General features: G+C 41.5%; 1 protein-coding gene across 1 annotated transcript in view; it reads right to left on the bottom strand.

Annotated features, from left to right (window-relative positions):
* Window positions 1-13,899, bottom strand: part of COL4A6 (collagen type IV alpha 6 chain) — a 42,594-nt gene extending 28,695 nt beyond the window's left edge. Inside the window, exons 1-12 of the mRNA XM_066559791.1 lie at window positions 13,814-13,899; window positions 13,265-13,424; window positions 12,261-12,395; window positions 11,068-11,112; window positions 5,386-5,502; window positions 4,554-4,622; window positions 3,649-3,684; window positions 3,172-3,234; window positions 2,504-2,539; window positions 2,326-2,367; window positions 1,381-1,473; window positions 312-365 (exon numbers count right to left, since the gene is read on the bottom strand). Of these exons, the coding sequence (XP_066415888.1) occupies window positions 312-365; window positions 1,381-1,473; window positions 2,326-2,367; window positions 2,504-2,539; window positions 3,172-3,234; window positions 3,649-3,684; window positions 4,554-4,622; window positions 5,386-5,502; window positions 11,068-11,112; window positions 12,261-12,395; window positions 13,265-13,424; window positions 13,814-13,899 (936 nt within the window). The remainder of the gene's footprint in view (window positions 1-311; window positions 366-1,380; window positions 1,474-2,325; window positions 2,368-2,503; window positions 2,540-3,171; window positions 3,235-3,648; window positions 3,685-4,553; window positions 4,623-5,385; window positions 5,503-11,067; window positions 11,113-12,260; window positions 12,396-13,264; window positions 13,425-13,813) is intronic.
* Window positions 13,900-19,160: the final 5,261 nt, after the last annotated feature.

Raw genomic sequence — 19,160 nt, 5'->3', positions numbered from 1 at the left:
GGGACAAGGAACACTGCCATCAAGTGGCCATGCCACAGGTAGAGCTCTGAGCAGGTCTGCATACAGCAGGCTGCAGGTACTGAAATCTGGGCAGCTTTGCAAGTCTGTAGTAGGACAGCACTTTATTCTTTGTATCTACAGGACAAAAAACGATCAGATTACAGTTACACTCTTCAAAAAGTCTTGTGAACACTTTTATCAAAGTTCTCTGGTGCCTAGAAACTCCTGTAGAGGCCTTGTGAGCTATTCAGAGGTTGCTGAATCATCTAACCCCTATTGGGCACGTGTTAAAAACACTCCTCTGTCCTTACCGGGACACCAGGCAATCCTTGGTCTCCAGGGAATCCTTGAGGACCTGGCTCTCCCTGGCAGGGGGGAAGAGACAAACACAATAAATCACTATGCCTGTGAAAGGAAGACCTTCCTGTCCACCCACCCTGCTCCTGACACCTAAAGCAAAGCTCTGTCCTTTTTCTGCCAGGGAGTGCCCTGGGTTTGTGTCACCAAGTGCTGCATCAGAGGCTCCCAGCACAGAGCTGGTGCTTCCTCTGGCCACTGCCTGGCAGCTGCTGCTCTGCTGACCACAACTGCCACAAGCCAAACCAGGGCCATGTCACACCATCAGCTGGGAAACTGCAACATGCACAGTGCCTGGTGAGAGCAGCAAAACAGCTCATGATGGGCCAGCAGTGTTTTCACAACTCTGCTTACAAACTCCAGAGAGAGCCCAAAGGAGTGGGATTTGTCTGAGCTTCAGCTCACACTAATGTCAGTTGACCAAGTACAACAATCTCTCTCATAACTTTACACAGGGGCTCAGGCAAGCTCAGACTGGGCTCCCAAACCAGCCTGTATAAGTCCCAGATTAACTCAATATGCCTAAATTTCACGTGTCTGAAGAATCTTTAACTCAATCTTTAACTCAGACCACACAGCTTTCATAAAAACACTGATGACCTAAATTCACATCCCAGTAATAACAATGCAAAGGTGAAAAAATCAGATTATTTCAAAGTAGTGCGCACTAAGGCAAAAGAGCTGGAGGTTCCATTTATTTTTCTAAATTGATTTTTTTTGCTTCAGCTGACACAATTTCACAGGTTCAACAAAAACAAGCTACAGTTCACTTATTTTTAGGATTAATGACAAAATCCTTTAAATAGCTTCCAGATTTCTTCCTCTGAGAGGTATGTATTCTCTAGTGGTCCACAATGGTCTGAGCTATGAATATTTTTATTCAATAACCATTTGGCAGAATAAACTGGTACAAAAAATTATTTTGATTTGGAAATATAACAGCTCTCACTGTTCAGTAATTTTGTTCATTCTTGAATGAAAGAACATGGAGAAGGAGACGGTTTGTAAACTGAATTTACAGACCTTTTCTCCTTGCTTCCCCTTTGGAAATCCCATGAATTCCAGAATTCCAGTGGAGGGTGGGGGACCTGGAGGCCCAGGCAGCCCCACATCACCCTGTAAACAAAAGAGGAAGATATTAACATAGCAGACCATGTTTGATTTTCCATGGAAATGGACTACAAATCAGAAGAAAAACCACTTCAATTGTATCTCATGTATATAAATCTGTGTGCCTGAATGCTAGCATGGGACTTCGGTCATGGGAATCAAAAGATCAGATAGAAAATCAACATGAACAAAATGCATCTGTTTCCAAAGCCTTGTGATTATAAAACATGCCAAGAAAAAAAAAAAAGGCTCAGCAATTGAACCAACAGGAAAACATTGCAGAAAAATTTTGGGGAGAAATATGAAAAAAAAGAAGAGAAGGAACAATTAGAATTGTGGAAGATGAAGAACCAATTCTAACATCAGCAGAATCAAGTTCCAGATTGAGAACCTGAAGAAGCCCCATTTTGCCTGTGTAAATTCTGACTGCAAGACACCCATTTAGGATAGTGAGACTATAAATCACACACCAGTTTACTCAAAGAATGTAATGAAAGCCAGGAAGAATGAAGTCATTGGAATAACTCAACACAACAGGTGATGATGCAAAGAAACTGAGAAGTGGAGATTCAAAAGATGTCTAATGACCTCCAGTCTTGATAACCACAAAAATACTGCACTGACTTGAGATTTCCCCTTCTTCTTCACCCAGAATAGGCTCCCATCCTTTTTAGTGTACCAACAAATAAGGAAGCAGCAAGATTCTTTAGCATTTGAACTGCCAGCCATTCCAAAAGAAGAAAAGAAAAAGGAAAAGAAGAAAATACTAGAATCTAGCCACTTTCTACAGGACCAAGGTGTGATGGAACTCTGGAGTATTATTTAATGCTCTTCCATAATAAAACAAGTTTCACTTACCTTTTCTCCTTTCTCTCCTTGAAAGCCTAATCCCATGTTACCCTAGGGGAGAAAAAAAACATGGATGAATGAATAATAAAACAACAGCAACACCACCACTCCTTATTATTTAAGCCCACAGCACTGTTAAACCCCAAAAATTAGGTGTAAAAAGAAAACAGGAAAGGTAGCTACTTACTTTTGGACCTGGTGGCCCAGGGGGACCCACTGGACCCTAAATGTAAACAAGATCAAGATTTTATTCCTTTTGATTTAATTAGGATGCAAACAACTGTAGCAATGCTGGGATTTGCAGTGGTACCTGAACTTTCTTGCCTCCAAAGCAAAAGCAACACACGTGCTCTCAAGTCTACACATCTCTAACAGCACAGCTCTTTGGCAACGTCGTTAATTAAGAGAAAACTTCAACTTAAACCCAACAAAAATGTAGTTTGGTTTTACCTTTGCCCAATAGAAATTCTCTTGTAGGATCTTGAAAAAGCAACTCTAACACATCTCATGGCAACAAAGGCTCCAAGGATCAGAAGTCAGGCTATTCCCCCAGCCCTGGGATGAGGCAGTGCTCAGAGCAGTGTAACAACGTGTTGGTGTTTGCAGGGAGCACTGCAGAGCTCTGCTGGAGCCCTCATTTGCTGCTCTGGGTGCCCAGAGAGGAGCCTTTGCTCTTGTGATTAGATTAAACTACCCAAGAATGAGCATCCTGTGCTGGAAGTCAGCTGTGCTCAGGGTTTTCAGATGCACAGGCACTCTTGCTCATTGCCATGACACAAACAGAGACAAGGGAAAGGGAAACTGCCAACAGCTGGAACTGTTCCATCAACAAATACAACAGCTGAGGTCTCCTACCTGCAAACCTGGTAATCCTATAGGGCCTGCAGGACCTATTGGACCTGGAAAACCTTTTGGGCCCTATAAAAAGAACAGAGGACAAATAGAGGATGTGTAGAATTTACCCCATCAAACCCCATCCAAAGTGAGTCTCAGGAAACATTAAGTAATATCCCCTAGTTAAGTAAGCCAACTTAAATATTAATGCAAATTATTTCATATTATTAGAGGTACTTTGAAAATCAAAGTTACAGAGTTCAATGAAGGGAGTTTGATTTGAAAAAGGAATAATGAGGTAATAGGAAAAATTGGACTTCCCCTACCATACCCTTTCCCTACTCATACCCTTCCAAATCTAGAATTGCTTACACTACTGGTACCACACATGTAAATACACTTCCCACTAATTTGAAAAGGGTCCTTGAGACTCCATACCTGACAATGTACCTACTTAATATTGTTTAAAATCATTATGCCCAATATTAAATAACTTACAGGAACTCCATCCAGTCCAGGAAGACCATTTTCACCCTAAAAATCATAAATGTATATGTAAAAATTACACAACATAATTGCAGCAAACTATCAGGAACATAAAGCTTTGTATAAATAGAAATATTTGCTGTTAGTTAATATTAGATCAAGTGTAAATGGGAAAATATCTTGAACTTTATTCCTTCATATTTGAATTGGGTAATGGAGATCTCTAGAAAAATTGGAACCATTTTATTTATGTGTAACAAGAGAAAATAAAGTGACATTAAAAATATTAATTAGAAAACCACTGAAAATACACTATAAAAACTCTTATTATATGACTGCCAATAAAATAAGCAAAAGTACATCATCATAATAAGAAATTATCTTCATTTCCCATAATTATAGAAGTCAATTAATAAAGACCTATTTAACTTTTATGAACTTATGAGCGTACATAGTGTGGATAGAATCTTAGAAAAGTTTCTAATTTTGACCAGCAAAGTCAGTGTGAGAGGCCTTAAATCACAGAGTGAATTTTTTAATATTTTCAATATTTAATGAAGCACATATGTAAACTGTGAGTGATAAACTTCTAGTACCTTCCAGCACCAGAAACACTGAGAGGCCGCTGGAATCTCACAGCAGAAGTTGTAAAATGCACTGAACAGTAACAGGATGAGCAGTGTCTCAGCATCTCAGTATGGGATAATTAAGATCTCTTCAAAAACCAAGCAATTCCAGGTTCTGAGAGTATTCTGTGTCATTAATGAAGTTATTACAAGGCCCTTTGCACAGCTCTGCACTCATACACCCAGGACTGACACCACGAGCAATCAAAGCTGCAGTATCAGCCCTGCAACCTGTGGGACATCAAAGAGTTTCTTGTACTGCATTTTCTCCTGTGTGATGACAAGTCTTACCTTCATTCCTTTAAGACTGCCTTGAGCAAAAACAGGTTCTCCTTTAAGGCCTTTTGGGCCAGGACGACCCTGATTTAAGAAAAAATAGTAAAAAATAAATTTCTTGAAAAAACACTGCTTTAGTTTTGAAAGACTCTCTAAATTAGCAAAATGAACAAGGCAAACTCCTGGCTCCAGTTAGCTGTAAAAGGACCACTGCTGCTTTGCCAGAGAAGCTGGGCTATTATGAGAACTAAAGACTTCCTGCAGCTTTAGAAAAACAAGGTTCTGCAAACATTTTCTCTGGTATTTTCCTGTTTATATAGGATTTTCTTTTCATTTTAGGTCTTTGACAACCTTAGATCCTATTTGAACCTGTTTAACACGGTAGAACTCCCCTGTTCATATGCACATCAATGCCATTTAGAGGGACCTTGGCAGGCTTGAGGGATGGGCCCATGTAAACCTCAGCAAGTGCAAGATCCTGCAACTGAGCTGGGGCAATTCCAAGCACAGATTCAGGCTGGGGAATGACTGAATTGAAAGCAACAATGGAGAAGGACTTGGGGGTACTTGTGGATGAAAAACTGTCAGTGTGAGTTTGCAGCCCAGCCAGCCACCCATATCCTGGGCTGCATCCAAAGCAGCAATGACAGCAGGTGAGGGAGGGGATTTTGTCCACAGGATCTTCATTTTATCCTCAGAGTGGATAAAAAAATTGAGCTCTAACAATTCTAATAAACTTAGGGTTTTTTGGGTTCTTCCTAAGTACTTGGCAGTTACTTCTCCAACAACGTCACAAAAAGCAAATCCTGGTTTAGTGACAACAGAACACATTTGAGTTGGGACATACAGGCAGTCCAGGTAGGCCAGGAAACCCATCAGGTCCAGAAATGCCAGGACTCCCAGTGGTGCCATTGCAGCCATCGAGGCCAGGAGGGCCTCTGGGTCCAGACTGCCCAGGGTGACCCTGTGTGAAGGGAAAGAGAGAGAATGACCACAGGATCTGTTATTTGCCAGTAAAACTGTTGTCCCCAGAAAACTGATATCTTCCTTCCAAATGGCAACACAAACCAAAAGAATTGCACAACCCCCGACCAAGTTCAGTGTATGGCAGAGTGCAACAGAACAAGCTTCTTCAGCCAGCTTTGTTTGTCCTCCCTAAAGGTTAAATCCTAGAACACTGGCTGCATTCATCTGATTACCTTTTTCTCCAAGGGACAATTTTCTGAAGTACATAACTTGTGCATGAGTAGGTCCCAAAAGGGACCATCCCACAGAGTGTGAACCATATGGAATGTAACAGTGTCAAACAGCACGCAAGGGTGCACCTGACACCAGCAATGGAAGCTGCTCATGTAAAAGAAAGGGCAGAGGCAGACTCAACAATACTAAGCATTTATAATCCAAATCTGCTTGGAGTTTCAGTGACTTCTCTTCCTCTCCAGTGTGGATTCTTTCTTTTAATAGATCAACAGATGTTAAAGCTCCAGTATCAGGCCATTCAAGCAGAACAGCTTTATTTGTTATATTAAACATATGACCTTGGGCAAAGCAATTGGGAGAAAGATCCAATTAAATTAACAACATTTTAAAGAAAGTATTTGCAATGGCCAATTATTAAATCAAGCAGAGCAAAACATAATTGTACCTAATTCTGATTTCACAAGTCTTTTGCCCTGGTATATCTCTACTAATTTGACTGGAGTTTACTCAGCATGGTACTAATGCAAAGGAGATCAAAGTTTGGGACTTCAGGTAGTTTTTCTTCAGTGCCACATGAGTATCTGAGAGCAGAAGGCAGAAAGGCAGAACTGTCAGTCACAATGCCCAAGTGTCAGGCAGTTCCTGATTCTGCACTACTTTTCCTATAAGTGAGTCCTGTGGCACTCAACAACATTGTTTTAAGGCAAGAAGAAAAATTAAACTTATGGAGATAGTATCAGTAACTTGACAGTTCTCTCCCCTCTCTGTACACGGTGATCTTGACTCATCCCAAAAGTACTTTTATTTGATCCCAAAGATTTGTCCTTAAGATATGGCACTAAGCAAGTTATGACTCACATTAGGAAAGTAAAAAAAACCAAACATGGATAAAATGGAGATAAAGCAGAACATTAACAATTCTTCATGCCTGACATTTAAAATAAAGCACATTTTCAACACTTAAGGTCTTCCCAGTCCAAGCCAATAGCATATGCTATTGGATTGGACTGGGAAGACCTTATTGGTGAAACTCAATGAGAACTTTGCAGTAATGTAAAGCTTTTTATCTAAGGATCTTTAAATACCTTGAAAAAATGTGGGAACGCTATAATCTAATTTTATAGATGGGAAGCTTGGGACACACAGTAGCAGGGTGATTTTCTCAAGGATGCAGAACTACTTGAGCCATATTTATGTAATTACTTGAGCTGATCACTGGCCTCAGCTGCTGCCAGGACAGCTATTCCATATGGCTGCTTATTCACACATACCTACTCCCTGTGCTGGAAACAAACACAGCAGAGAAATAACAATTCTATTTCTTAATGGGGTTAATTTCCAGTCAGATGAAGTCCTTGGTCCAGCTCATTTGGCAACTGCATTGAGATTTGTGCCAACAAAATCGAGAGGGACCTGATCTGCTTTCTGTCAGTCAACAAGGTACAAACTGATCAATGTCAGGTGTGTCTCAACTGCACAATTAAGGCAGCTCACCCAGACAAGTATAAATTTGAGATTTAACAAGGAATGGAATGAAGTCATCCTAAAGCATTACCATCAGAGACCACTGCATTAACACTACCAGTTGCTCTGATGATTATTCTGCTTATCAAAATAACATGTGGCATGCAAGCAGGAACTTGCCAGGCCCTAGTAAAGCAACTGGAGTAGGCTGAAGCAGCAATGTATTGCCACTTAGATTTTTCTCTTAGAAATTACTTAATTAATTTGATCCATGCAGGATGTCACAGCCAAGACCATCAAGTCTCTGACAGGACAGGCAGTGCTGCAGAGTCAGAGGCCAGAGCTGTCAGTGTCTATCAGGTCTTTCACTTTGTTTACAGCATAAACAAGACCAGGAGCTATGTGGCTGCACATGTATCTGGTTACAACACAAGGTGACCAGCTGCAAGGTTTAGTGAAGCTGAAAGGGCCAACATCTGCCCCTCAGAGTGAGACAGAAGGGAGCCAAGCTGCTCCAGCTTTCCTGCTGGCCCAGAGCCAGCCCGTGGCACGCAGCTGCCGGGTGAGCACGTCCTGGGAAACGCTTGGGGCGAGATCTCCTAACTCTCAGACCAAGATAGCCTGTAAGAGGCCCAAAGGACCTTGGTATTCCTCTTAAAATGCGAGTAGGGCTTAAGAGAGAGGACATAAAATATGCTGATCACAGTGATTTCTTATGTGTGCTAAATAAATCTGTGCCCCTGTTACTTAATCCCATGGCATCCATGTCTGTGGGTCTGTGCCAAAGCATGACACAGACTGACACACAAGCACACACACACATTCTGTGTCTTTTGCTTTAGGAAAACAATCCAAAGGATTTCCTACTTTAAAGCTAATCTGCAATCAGAGTTCATAATATTTTGTTTTAAGACCCTTATCTGAGGAGATACTGAACACCCACAACTGACTTCCTTGAGAGTTGCTAAGTCCTGCCTTAAAAGAAGCTTTTTCCCAGGGGTTTAAAATACTGATTTAAAGAGCTGGTTTGACCTGAAAAAGTGGTGGTTAATAGTTTCATTGCTCTCACCTCCTCTAATTCCTGTTTTGGCAGATGTGCCAATTGAACACAAGCACCTCAACTGACTAAGGCACAAGACTTTCACAGATTTTACTTATACATGTCAGGGTGATTAGTTTACAGATCTGAGTTAAAACACAGGCTGGAGAGATGCTTGTGCTCTCTGTACTCACAAAAGGAGGCATTTGGTGTGAAAGAGATAAGGAAATTTGAACTGGTTATCTGGGCCCTCCTTTATCTGGCTCTTGCTGTACACTGACACTGTGATCCCAAGGGGCCTCTTTTGTAAATCAAACAGGGAAAAGGCAATCCCAACAGGAGAGCTCAATGAATAATTAAAAACAAAGAAACAAATGCAATTAGGGATGAATACAAAACTAATTGAATAAATAGTTTCATGGTTGCTAAGGCAAGTGGCCTTTCTACAGCCATTGCCAAGTGCTTGCTTTTACTCCAGGAAGGTCACAAAACTGCCTCTTCATCCAGCTTTGGCTTTCATAGCACAGACAAGGGCTCACTAATCATAAAAGTATTTCCTTCTAGAACTCCTTGGACAGTTCATGAAAAGCTATATACATCTCCCAGCTTCAGCTCCAGCCTTTGCCAGAGGTGTCCTTGAATCCTGTCTTATAGGAAAAAATAAACTTCCCAAGTAGGGCTAAGGATTTGAGGGCTTCTCCTACAGCATGACATGAAAGTCTAGCAATAAACACATGTAGCTGCTGTATTTACTAGGTTAAAGGGATTAGTCAGGCCAGCTGCAACAACATGATTTACTTGCCACCAGCACTCCCCAAGGGAGCTCTGTGGAATACCACTTCCCTTAAGGTCAGCAGTGGGATTCCCCTCTGAAAAAGGGCCTTGCCCATGGCCATGACTAAAGTACACCTGCCTACACTAACACACCTGCATACTACAAAGAATCTCTCTTCGTATTTGGATGTGCAGAGATAGCAATATATTTTTACTTCTTCCATCTTTCTCACACACACATGTTCTCTCCTTTGCTCTACATTCCACACATCCATATAAAGTGCCTTTATTGGTATACACTTCACAAAAAAATCTAAGCTGCTCCCTATCCTGAAATGTAATGACAAAAGTAAAAATATTTACTCAAGCAGTGGTGGTTGCTATTTTCATCCTACAATGGAAGCATTTATCTCAGTGGTTATAATGTAAGCAGTATGAACAAGTTTCCCTTTTCCCTTTTTCTGTCCTGCAGTTGTGGCACAGTGCTGAGCCACAGTGCTGAGCACTTTGCTACTTATGCCAGCAAAATCTGCCTCTTTCCCATTCACCCACCTGCAGAATGTTGCAAAGCAGAGTAGATCTGCATATGCTGGAGGCTTTGAATCCTCTCATCTGTCTCCCTGCTCTCTCCTTGGAATGCCTGTCCCTGCCAACTACCTGGCAATCTGTCTCTGCCTCCCCTCATTGTTGGGAATCCCCTTTCTCCAGAGCCTCATCTGAAAAAACACCCTGAGAACAGCATGTTCCCACAGTGTGTTCAATTAAATTAAGTATTATGCGAACAGCTTGTTCTCTTCAGACCTAGACAGTTGGCTGGTGGTAAAAGAAAAAAAAAAGAGCAGCAAGGGAGTAGAGCAGGAGAGAAAACAGGCAAGGATGAGCAGAGGGGGACTAAAGGACAAGGGCCAGGAAGGAACTGGAATCAAACAAGCTCATTTACAAGGCCTATTGTGCATTTTCAGCCAATCTATCACAACTTTTCTGGTTTTGATATGAAGTAAGAAAACACAGCTCAATTGTTGGAGCTCCTGGCCATCTGAGAAAGCAGGGAAGATGAGAAAGAGTATGAGCATAGTCTGAAGGCACAATGACACACAGGATGGAAAAACACCATCAAGAAAATAAAAATAATTCTAATATTGGAAGGAAAAAGCAGGATGATCCAAAGAGTGTAGAAAGAGTAAGGAAGTTTAGGGCAACTTCTAAAGCTGATCCATTTAAAGGTTCCCTGAGATACCTCTGCAAAAATCACTGGAGAGACCAAGCAAACAAAAGCTGGCAAAAACACTCTAGCCACATAATTTTTTATAAACTGTCTCTAGAATGCAAAGTTCTAAAGAATGAAGGAAACAAAATGCTCCTGATGGTCAGGGAAAGTGGTTACCTACCTGTGACCTGATCTAAACCAGGACTAGAACCTAGAAGAGAATTAAGGGTAATCTGGAGGGCCTCAGCTCTCATCACTGTTTTCATTCATGTCACAGCAAAAGATGACTGAGGGAGACCTGGTAAGAGCTATCACATACAAGACGGCAACTACAAAGCAAAAGTGAACAATCTGCTCTTTGTGTCCCTGATCAGTAACATGAGAACTAAGAGCTTTAAACTGCAGAAAGAAAGACTGAAGTTAGCAAAGGTTTTCTAATAGAGAATTTAGTCTCAATCATCACAAGGTTTTAAGAACTGGTTAGGATACGCATGCTAAAAATGGCCTGAAGCACAGCTGACCATGCCTGTTTGATTCCCTGAGGTCCCTTCAACTCTGCAAGTCTGTGATTTTATGATTCGGGGTTTTTTAGGCAGTACTGAGGGAACATGGTGCTGAAAGAAAAGCGAATCATGCAAACAATCCCCGTGTAACTCGGGCTCACTTTCTGATATGTATCAGCTTCCTGGTTTCTTACAAACCAGCATGGAATCACCAGGTGGATTAACAAACATCTAGATAGAGGCAAGGTACACTATGCATGTGCTAGGACAATCTAATCATGTTCAGGTGCTTTTCATTGTGATTATCATTCTGGTGATTTATATTTACATATGCAAACTTACTGGGATCCCGTTGATTCCCTGGAATCCTGGAACTCCCATTGGACCCTGAAGAAAAAGAATACACATTATATTTCACTTCATTGGTCTGTATATTTCAGTCATCTGTGATGTATTTTTCACTCCAACACTCTCAGTCTTGGACTTCTGCTTTCAAAACCAAAAGGAGCAAACTATCTTAGGCAGATTCCCTCTGACCACAGGTGTCAGTGAAGACAGGAACTGAGCATCTGAGCTTGACTGGATGCCAAATGAGTGCTTCAGGAATGTTTTAATCAGGCAATTTAAAGTAAAAATATAATCTCCTACTGCACATCTGGGGAAAACAAGATGCCAGGAAAATAAACAATCTGCTATAAATTTAACCCTTGTCTTTCCAAGAGTTTCAACAAAACTTACATATTTTTCTGTCTATAGTTGGATAGGACTCCTAGAGGTATGCAGACCACTGCATTAACTTCATACTGCCCAAGCTGCAAGTAATTGCCATACCTTGTTGCTCTGCTCTGAATAGCAGCAAAACAGACTGTGCAAGAATTCCCTAAATTGTTCTTCCTTTGGAAAGGTAAAATACATTTCTCCCACAAGGGATGAAGAGAGAGAATCTTATGGCATGTTGGTATTGCATATGTATAGCTTCAGGGGATAGAAACAGTTCTGGAGTAAATGGATTTTTTTCAGTGCAAAGAAATTGTTTCCAATCATGCACATTGCACCGTTCATTGACACCTATACCTTATGGGCTACTTTATTTATTATGACGTCGTTTATTGTATTCTTTTTGTTAGAAATAACTTTGCACCTGCAAAACTGAACTGCAGAATTTGTTTAGTACCTATTCTTTTTGCTTTTCTAGACACTAGCTCAGGGTCTTCTACACAGGAACCAGCCCCATGTCTCCCTGAACAGAGTGTGGATAATAGCCATCTACCCCTGGGCATGTGAAGTGACAGACTACTTGCAACAGCAAAACTCATTTGGCTGTAGCTCACCTATCAGATGGCTACACTGTTCAGTAGCTTTAGCATGTGTATTCTCATCCAAAAATAAGCGCAGACAATTCTCTAAAGATACTGTTGAAATGCCATTGTATTTTTATCCCTGGACATATAGCCCAAGATTATCTTTATTCACTCAAAAATATACACAAGACCATAGAACTATTGCAGGGACAGAAGAGTCACTGCTGAGCCTACCTTGTCACCTTTCTGTCCAGCTGGTCCAGGAGGGCCCACTGCTCCTCTCTCACCTTTGGCTCCAGGCAAACCTTCTGGGCCAGCAAATCCAGGTGCTCCTATCGGTCCTTGAAGCCCAATTGGTCCCGGTCGACCCTAATAGACATTAAAAACAAGTCAATGCATCGTGTCCCCAAACTCCTTTGTAATTACTCTTTCCAACTCAACTTTTAATGCAATTTGATACCTCTCTGGGTAGTTAGGACATCCTAAAGTTTTCCCTGTCCATTTTCAGATAAAGACTGCCCAAAACTGCACACAGGACTTGAGATGGGGCCTCACCAACACAGAGTAGAGAAGGACAACCACCTCCCTAAACTGTCTGGTGATGATGTGCTGAATCGTTAAGGCTGGAAGAACCTCCAAGATCAAGTCCAGCCTTTGACTGAATACCACCATGCACACTAAACCATATTGCCAAGTGCCACATTTGTTCATTTAACAATTCCAGGCACGGTGACTCCACTACATTCCACTTCTTAACCACGCTTTGCAGTGAAGAATCTTTTCCTACTACCCAGCCTGAGTCTCCCCTGGCACTTGAGGCTATTTCCGATCCCCACCTCGCCACAAGAACAAGCCCAGCTCCACCTCCAGGCGCTTCCCCTCACACCTGTGTTGCAGACCCTTCAGCTGAATCTGGAGCACAAGTGTGATGGGAAGGAAAGGCCTTGCTGCCGTTCCCCGGACTCGCCGCAGCGCTCAGAGTGCGGGGTCGCTGTCAGGAATCCCCTTGCCCGGAGGAGCCCAAGCGCAGGAGGGAGAGGAGCGCGCCGCGGGTGCAGAGCCGGGCGCTGCCGGCAGAGGGCGCGGCCCCCGCGGGTTGGCGCTGCCCGGTTCGTAGGTGCCCACAGCGCCAGGCCCGGCCCGGCCCGGCCCGGCCCGGCGTTACCGCGCCCACAGCGCCCGGCCTGGCGTTACCGCGCTCGCAGCGCCCGGCCCGGCCCGGCCCGGCCCGGCGTTACCGCGCTCGCAGCGCCCGGCCCGGTGTTACCGCGCCCACAGCGCCTGGTAGGAGCCGGCGTCACCGCATCCTCAGCGCCCTGCGGGGCCGTGCCCAGAGAACAGCACAGACACCACGCTAAGCTCCCACAGTACCAGCAGAAAATACGGTTTATTGCTATGCTTTTCACCGACAAGACAATCAGTGGATCACACAAAGTTGCCCGCGTAAAGGATCAAGACTTACTGTTAAATAAAATACAGGAGGAAGTTAAAAAATCCCCACACCTTAATAATTCCACCACATAATCCCCCTTCCTTTTAATTCTCATGTCCATGGAAGTGTTTCCCTGTTCCCCAACTCTGTAAAACAGCAGAAGGAATGCAGCTCCCTGCTGCAAGTGTTTTAGTAGTCTCAGCTGGAGACATACAAAGCCCTGACTCATGGCTTGGCAGGTAAAAAGACTTTTACTGTTAATTTAAAAACGCATTGTTACATGTTTAAAATCAAGCAAAGTGAAACAAAGTGTACATGATTTTAAAAATTCTTTTTCCAAGATAATTTTTAGTACCTGATCAGGCGAAAATATTTTTTCCCATATTCCATGTGTCTTTCTTCACTGTTGTAGTTTTCTTTTAATTGCAACAATTCTCCCATATCGCTCTGTCTGGTGTGATTGTTTCATCCTGGCCTTTTAACGGAGGTCAAGTGCATGTTTGATATTTCATACCTTTTCTGTCTAGACACTGTCCATAGTGTGCACTTCCAGAGGCACAGACTCACATCTGAAAAGGCTTTTATGTTGATTATTTTTAGCTTTCTTCACTCTGAGCTAATTATCAATGGAATCTTTTATATTGGAAACTATATAATCAGAACATTAATCCCCAAATCTTCAGCTGTCCTTGGCAACCATACACAACAAGAAACGTTAAAAATCACGTGCTTTGCTCTCACTTAAAAAAGTTAAAGCTGATGACTGAATTTCCCATAATCACAAGCAATTCAGAGGCTTTCAGGCAACAATTCAATTACAAAGCATGGATTGTGGACTGTTTACCTCAAGGCATCACAGCAGTGCTGAGGCATAACCTGAAAATGGGCACAGTTACACTTACAGTCTTACTTACCTCTCACAAAAGAAATGGCATCCAAGGGCCCAAGTTTGTAGAGAAAACACACTGTGAATTCCTCATTTGTTTGAATTGCTAATACTTCTGTATTCCATTAGCTTGATTGCCTGGTTAATGACAGTGTTTCACAATGACTGAACTGATGGGAATTAACATTTTAGGAGGCTTTTGTTTTGCTCTGGTGCAGGTGGCTCTGAGAAATATACCTAGACTGGAGAATAAAGACAAGCAACTACACCTTCTGCTTGTGTTTGGATGAGCAGCTCTCTGACAGAAGAATTAAATATGTTCTCTGTGATTGCAGGGCCCACAGCCCCATTCAGGGCTCTCTCCTCCATTAGTGCCCTACGAGAAAGATTTTAACAGCACTTGAAGATTTTGTCCAGTCCCTTGGAGTGTCACTAAAGCATAAGGACACAGTAAAGTGCTTCTAAAATCTCTGATAATGTGATTATGCCATGATAATTAGGCTCTCAAGAATTCCCACTGTTTCTTTTGAAGTCTGTGTGGATGGAAATCATGTTTTCTATGCTGAAACAAAGGACTTGCATTCACTGCTAAAAAAGCAGTATTTTTCATCACTCAGCAGCACTCCCATGAACTGTTCCAAGATTAGAGCATTATAAAGAGCAGGCACAGTGGCATGCAGGAGCAATTCGAGGATAACACCACAATGAAGACTCAGGTTTTACCACAAGGTAAACTTACAGAGCTCAATGCCAGGTGGAACTGCTGTCTGACCTCAATGTGCTTACCTAGTCTTTACTCTGCTTTAGCACCAGGATTGCTCTTACTTATCCAAAGGATAAAAAGGATGAAACAACTCCTAGCAGTGAGGACAAGCTGAAATATAAAATGTGGAGAACATCAAACACTACAACGAATCAACAGAGGTCCCTATTTTTAATCTTTAATGTTCAACATATATTACATAGTAACTGGCAGAAAAGCCATTAGCAATCAGTGCAAGTGTTTTGGTTTCCCAGATGTATGATAATTGTTTTAAAAATAGGAAAATTATAGAATGCTAATAACACCAAGCAATAACAAAGCCAATGACATTACTGTGACTTGTGAATGTTCTCTCAAATGCCCACTAGAATTTCATATGTGAAATCTACGACCTGCATTCTCAAACATATTTGTGCACCAGGCTTTTACAATGCAGCAGCACTAAATGAGATGCCTGTCTGTAATGAATATGATGCTGGTAAAAATAGTGTTATTTTTTTATATACCTGGGCATTTTCATAGATAATTCTGGATTCTTACCAAGTTTGTGTCACAAGTTCAGCATGAATCATGTGCATCTCTGTTCTGCACATATCCATTGCAAACCGTTACAAATACACAGCTGGCTCAGACATTCAGCTTTCCATTCTCAATGTGTGGTAAGCAAGAGCAAAGAATGCCTGGAAAAGGAACCTCCCATTGCTTCTGAGTCACCACAGTGCAGCAGGCAGTAAAACCAAACAGCCTGAAAGTGTAATTTGATGGCAGTGTCTTTCAAGATGGAAAAGGTTCTGCAACATGTACCTTTTTCATTACACCCTTTTAAATTCACCTGTGTCCCAGGGTGTCATGAGGAAAGGCTTGAACAATGGGTAATGATGGGGCCTCTGCTGCTGCCCAACCCAACACATCACAGTTTCTCTGTTGTCCCTACCCCTTTTGCCAACTCTAAAACCCCACGTAAATTTTCGCCCACTGAAGCAGAGCTGCTACACATAGCACTGCAAATTCCTAAGATTCTTTTATTTCCCATTGCCTCTGTGAGCTTGGAGAATAAAGCATGAATCTATTTGATTTGTCACTGTGTAAAGGAACACACATGGAAGTGCTATGGAACCACTGGATAGGCCCCTTATTTCTGGGACAAAAAAAACCAAGTACATACTTACTTGGGGAGCAATTCAACTGGCCTAAGTCACTGTCAAATGCCAACTCAGTGATTCATCACCATCAAAAACACTGGAACCCACTAAGACAAATCTAGCAGCTCTGGTAACTGAGCAGAAAATACTACTGATCAGGAAGGGCAGAACTGATTCCTACTTTTGTTAGCAAATTTGTAGACTGCCATATTTCAAGCAGCAAAAGAACTATTCATTTTCTAAGCAAAATTAAGGTCCTGTGTATGAAAAGAGTAATTGAATTTAAATATACTCATGTCTTCTGAAACTAACATGTGGTTCCTTCTCTATGAGAATTCAGAGACCAAATTTTTTAAAAGGTTCTCATTCACATTCTCTATTCCTTCACCATTATTTGCCCCATAAAACATGTTTTATTGACACAAAAGATTGTTAGTGAAACATTTACTTCATGAGCAAATGCTTTGTAGCTTGAAGCATCTTATACTTGTTTGATGACATAAAGGTGAACCAACCATTAACTCATTACATTCTGGCCCTAAAAATGCATGTTCCCATACACTGCATACTCTAAGGCTGAAACTTTTAAGGAAGATCTGTGTACCCAATTCCTGTTGGACAGGACAGCCTGTCCAAGGGACTGGTCCCTCAAGATGCTCTTTCACACACACAGATTGCATTTCCCATTTAAACCAGGGACATTCTCCCTGATGAGAGCCACCAGGTAACAAAAGCTGACCCAGGGATCTCCCTGAATTCAGATGAGGGCTCTGTCAGTGACTTACCAGTGCAAGGCAACCATGTCCACTGTGAGCAGCACAGTCTTGGGCCAACCTTCAGCTTCCCACCTCCACTTCCTCCCCTCTCCTCTCTGGTCAGCTCTGTCTCCACAGCAAGATTCCCACAGCAGTGGTTCTCTCTTGCTAGATAGACAGGGAGTAGCACAACAGAGTCCTGCTCTCAGCTGGGGCCCCACAGTTCTACTGTAATAATAATAATTACTGATGAAAACCCCTCCACCATTTTCCTAAATTACAGGTCAGGTATCCAGTGCCCTGCTTACATTCCAGAGTAAGTAATTATTCTCTCTACTGAAAAACGCTTTGTACTTTTAAAGAAAATTATTCTTCTAAAAATGTCGGGGAAGTCCTAAGTTAAAAATGGCTCCTTTATTTCTGTCAGATAATTCATTGCTCCTCTACACAGCTTTTTACCTACACAGCATGAGAAGATTACAAAAAACTGTGTGTGCACACAGAAATAATGGCCCAGAAAAAAAATCCTGTGCAACAATCCCGCTTCATCCAGCATCCTCCCAAAAATGCCATTGTTTGGGATTTTTTTCTGTTTTGTTCTCTGTTTAAGGAAGAATATTAGGGTGAATTTCTTTTTCATTTAATTTCAACAAAAGAGACAATTTTTTAATGTACCATATGAAATTCTTTAGTATCACAATGCCTTTCAGAAGTTTTCTGTTTATGCAAAGCAGCCTTTGGCATGCTCATACTGCCAACTATCAAGGCTGCTCTGGTCATCTCAGGACTAATTTTTAATTTAGTAATGGGCAACTGCAGGCTGGGTCTTATAACAATTTTAAATTTTAATTCATATGATAAAATCCATTTTCAAAAAAGACTTGTGTTATTTCCACTAAGCTTGACTAGACATGACTGCAAGTAGAAATTCTGGGTGATAAAAAATGTCTGTGTGCATGTATATGTATGTATGTGTGTATATTTATATATATGGGTTTTTTAACTGCTTAAAAAATTATTGGAATTTGATTCCACAAATCATTTGATGAATCCCATACTTCAGTAACAAAGTTGCAAAGGATGGTTTACCACATTATAAATACAGAACTATAGATGAAATTTAGACAATTTTTAAGAATATCTGTATTTTTTAATTGGATATTTAAATCCATGAAAAGCTTGTTCCTTAGAATGTTTGATTTCCAGTTAAAAGCTTTCATGAAACATCCTGATCCAATCAATTCCACATATTTGCTATTTCTATTTAAAACACACAAAGAGACCACATACTGTCATCTTTTTCCCCACTATGGACAATGCCAGGAGTGACTCAATATGAACTGAGAGTAATTATTCCATTTTATACTTCACAACTTTCTGAAGCAACTATGAAAAATGTATGAAAGTGAAAAAGCATGACTTCAACTTTGGTTGCTTTTTTGCTTTGATGTTGTGAAATGTCCAAGTTAGATAAGAAATAAGCTCCTGTGGAATGGTTCCAGGCCCCAGAGAGGACAGATAACATGAAAGCCTGTGAGAGCCCTTGTGGGCTGTAACATCTGTGTGAGAGCAGCACCACTGAGGCCACAGCCCTCCTGTGCTGAGCTCCAGACAGGAGGGGAGCCACAGGAAACACCCACAATGATGGGCACTGCAGCAACAGAAAGATTGGAGTTATGGGGATTTTAAAAATAAAGAACAAGCAGCAGGATTTACAAAGCAGAGTGATAACTTACATTGTATTCAGTTAAACAAATAACCAATGAAAATTATGAGTTATAGCTTATTTTTAAGGAGCTGTATTATGTATTTGAATTACATTTACTTGCCTTTTTCATGAACAGTCAAAATTATACCATCTTTTGAGCAAAAGAAAAGATTTGCAGAGACTAGATCCCGATGAATTGCATTGCAGAGTGTCACCAGAGCAGAGGTGATCACCCCTGAATCCCCAGCTTACCCACTGTTTGTTTAAGCCAATTGGCCGTGAGCCCCAGGTGATATTTGGACATCTGAGATTCAATTTTTGCTATTTGCCCCAGCGAAAGCTCTTTTTGCTACCTTGACTGATATCTTTAGGGCCTTTTTGTGCTTTCAATTGGCAGAGCAGTACAAGCTTCATACACATTCATTGTCAATGAAGACAATTCGTGCAG

Source organism: Molothrus aeneus, chromosome 14, assembly GCF_037042795.1.
Source record: "Molothrus aeneus isolate 106 chromosome 14, BPBGC_Maene_1.0, whole genome shotgun sequence".
Classification (NCBI taxonomy): Eukaryota; Metazoa; Chordata; class Aves; order Passeriformes; family Icteridae; genus Molothrus; species Molothrus aeneus.
This window is presented reverse-complemented; position numbering and strand designations above follow the sequence as displayed.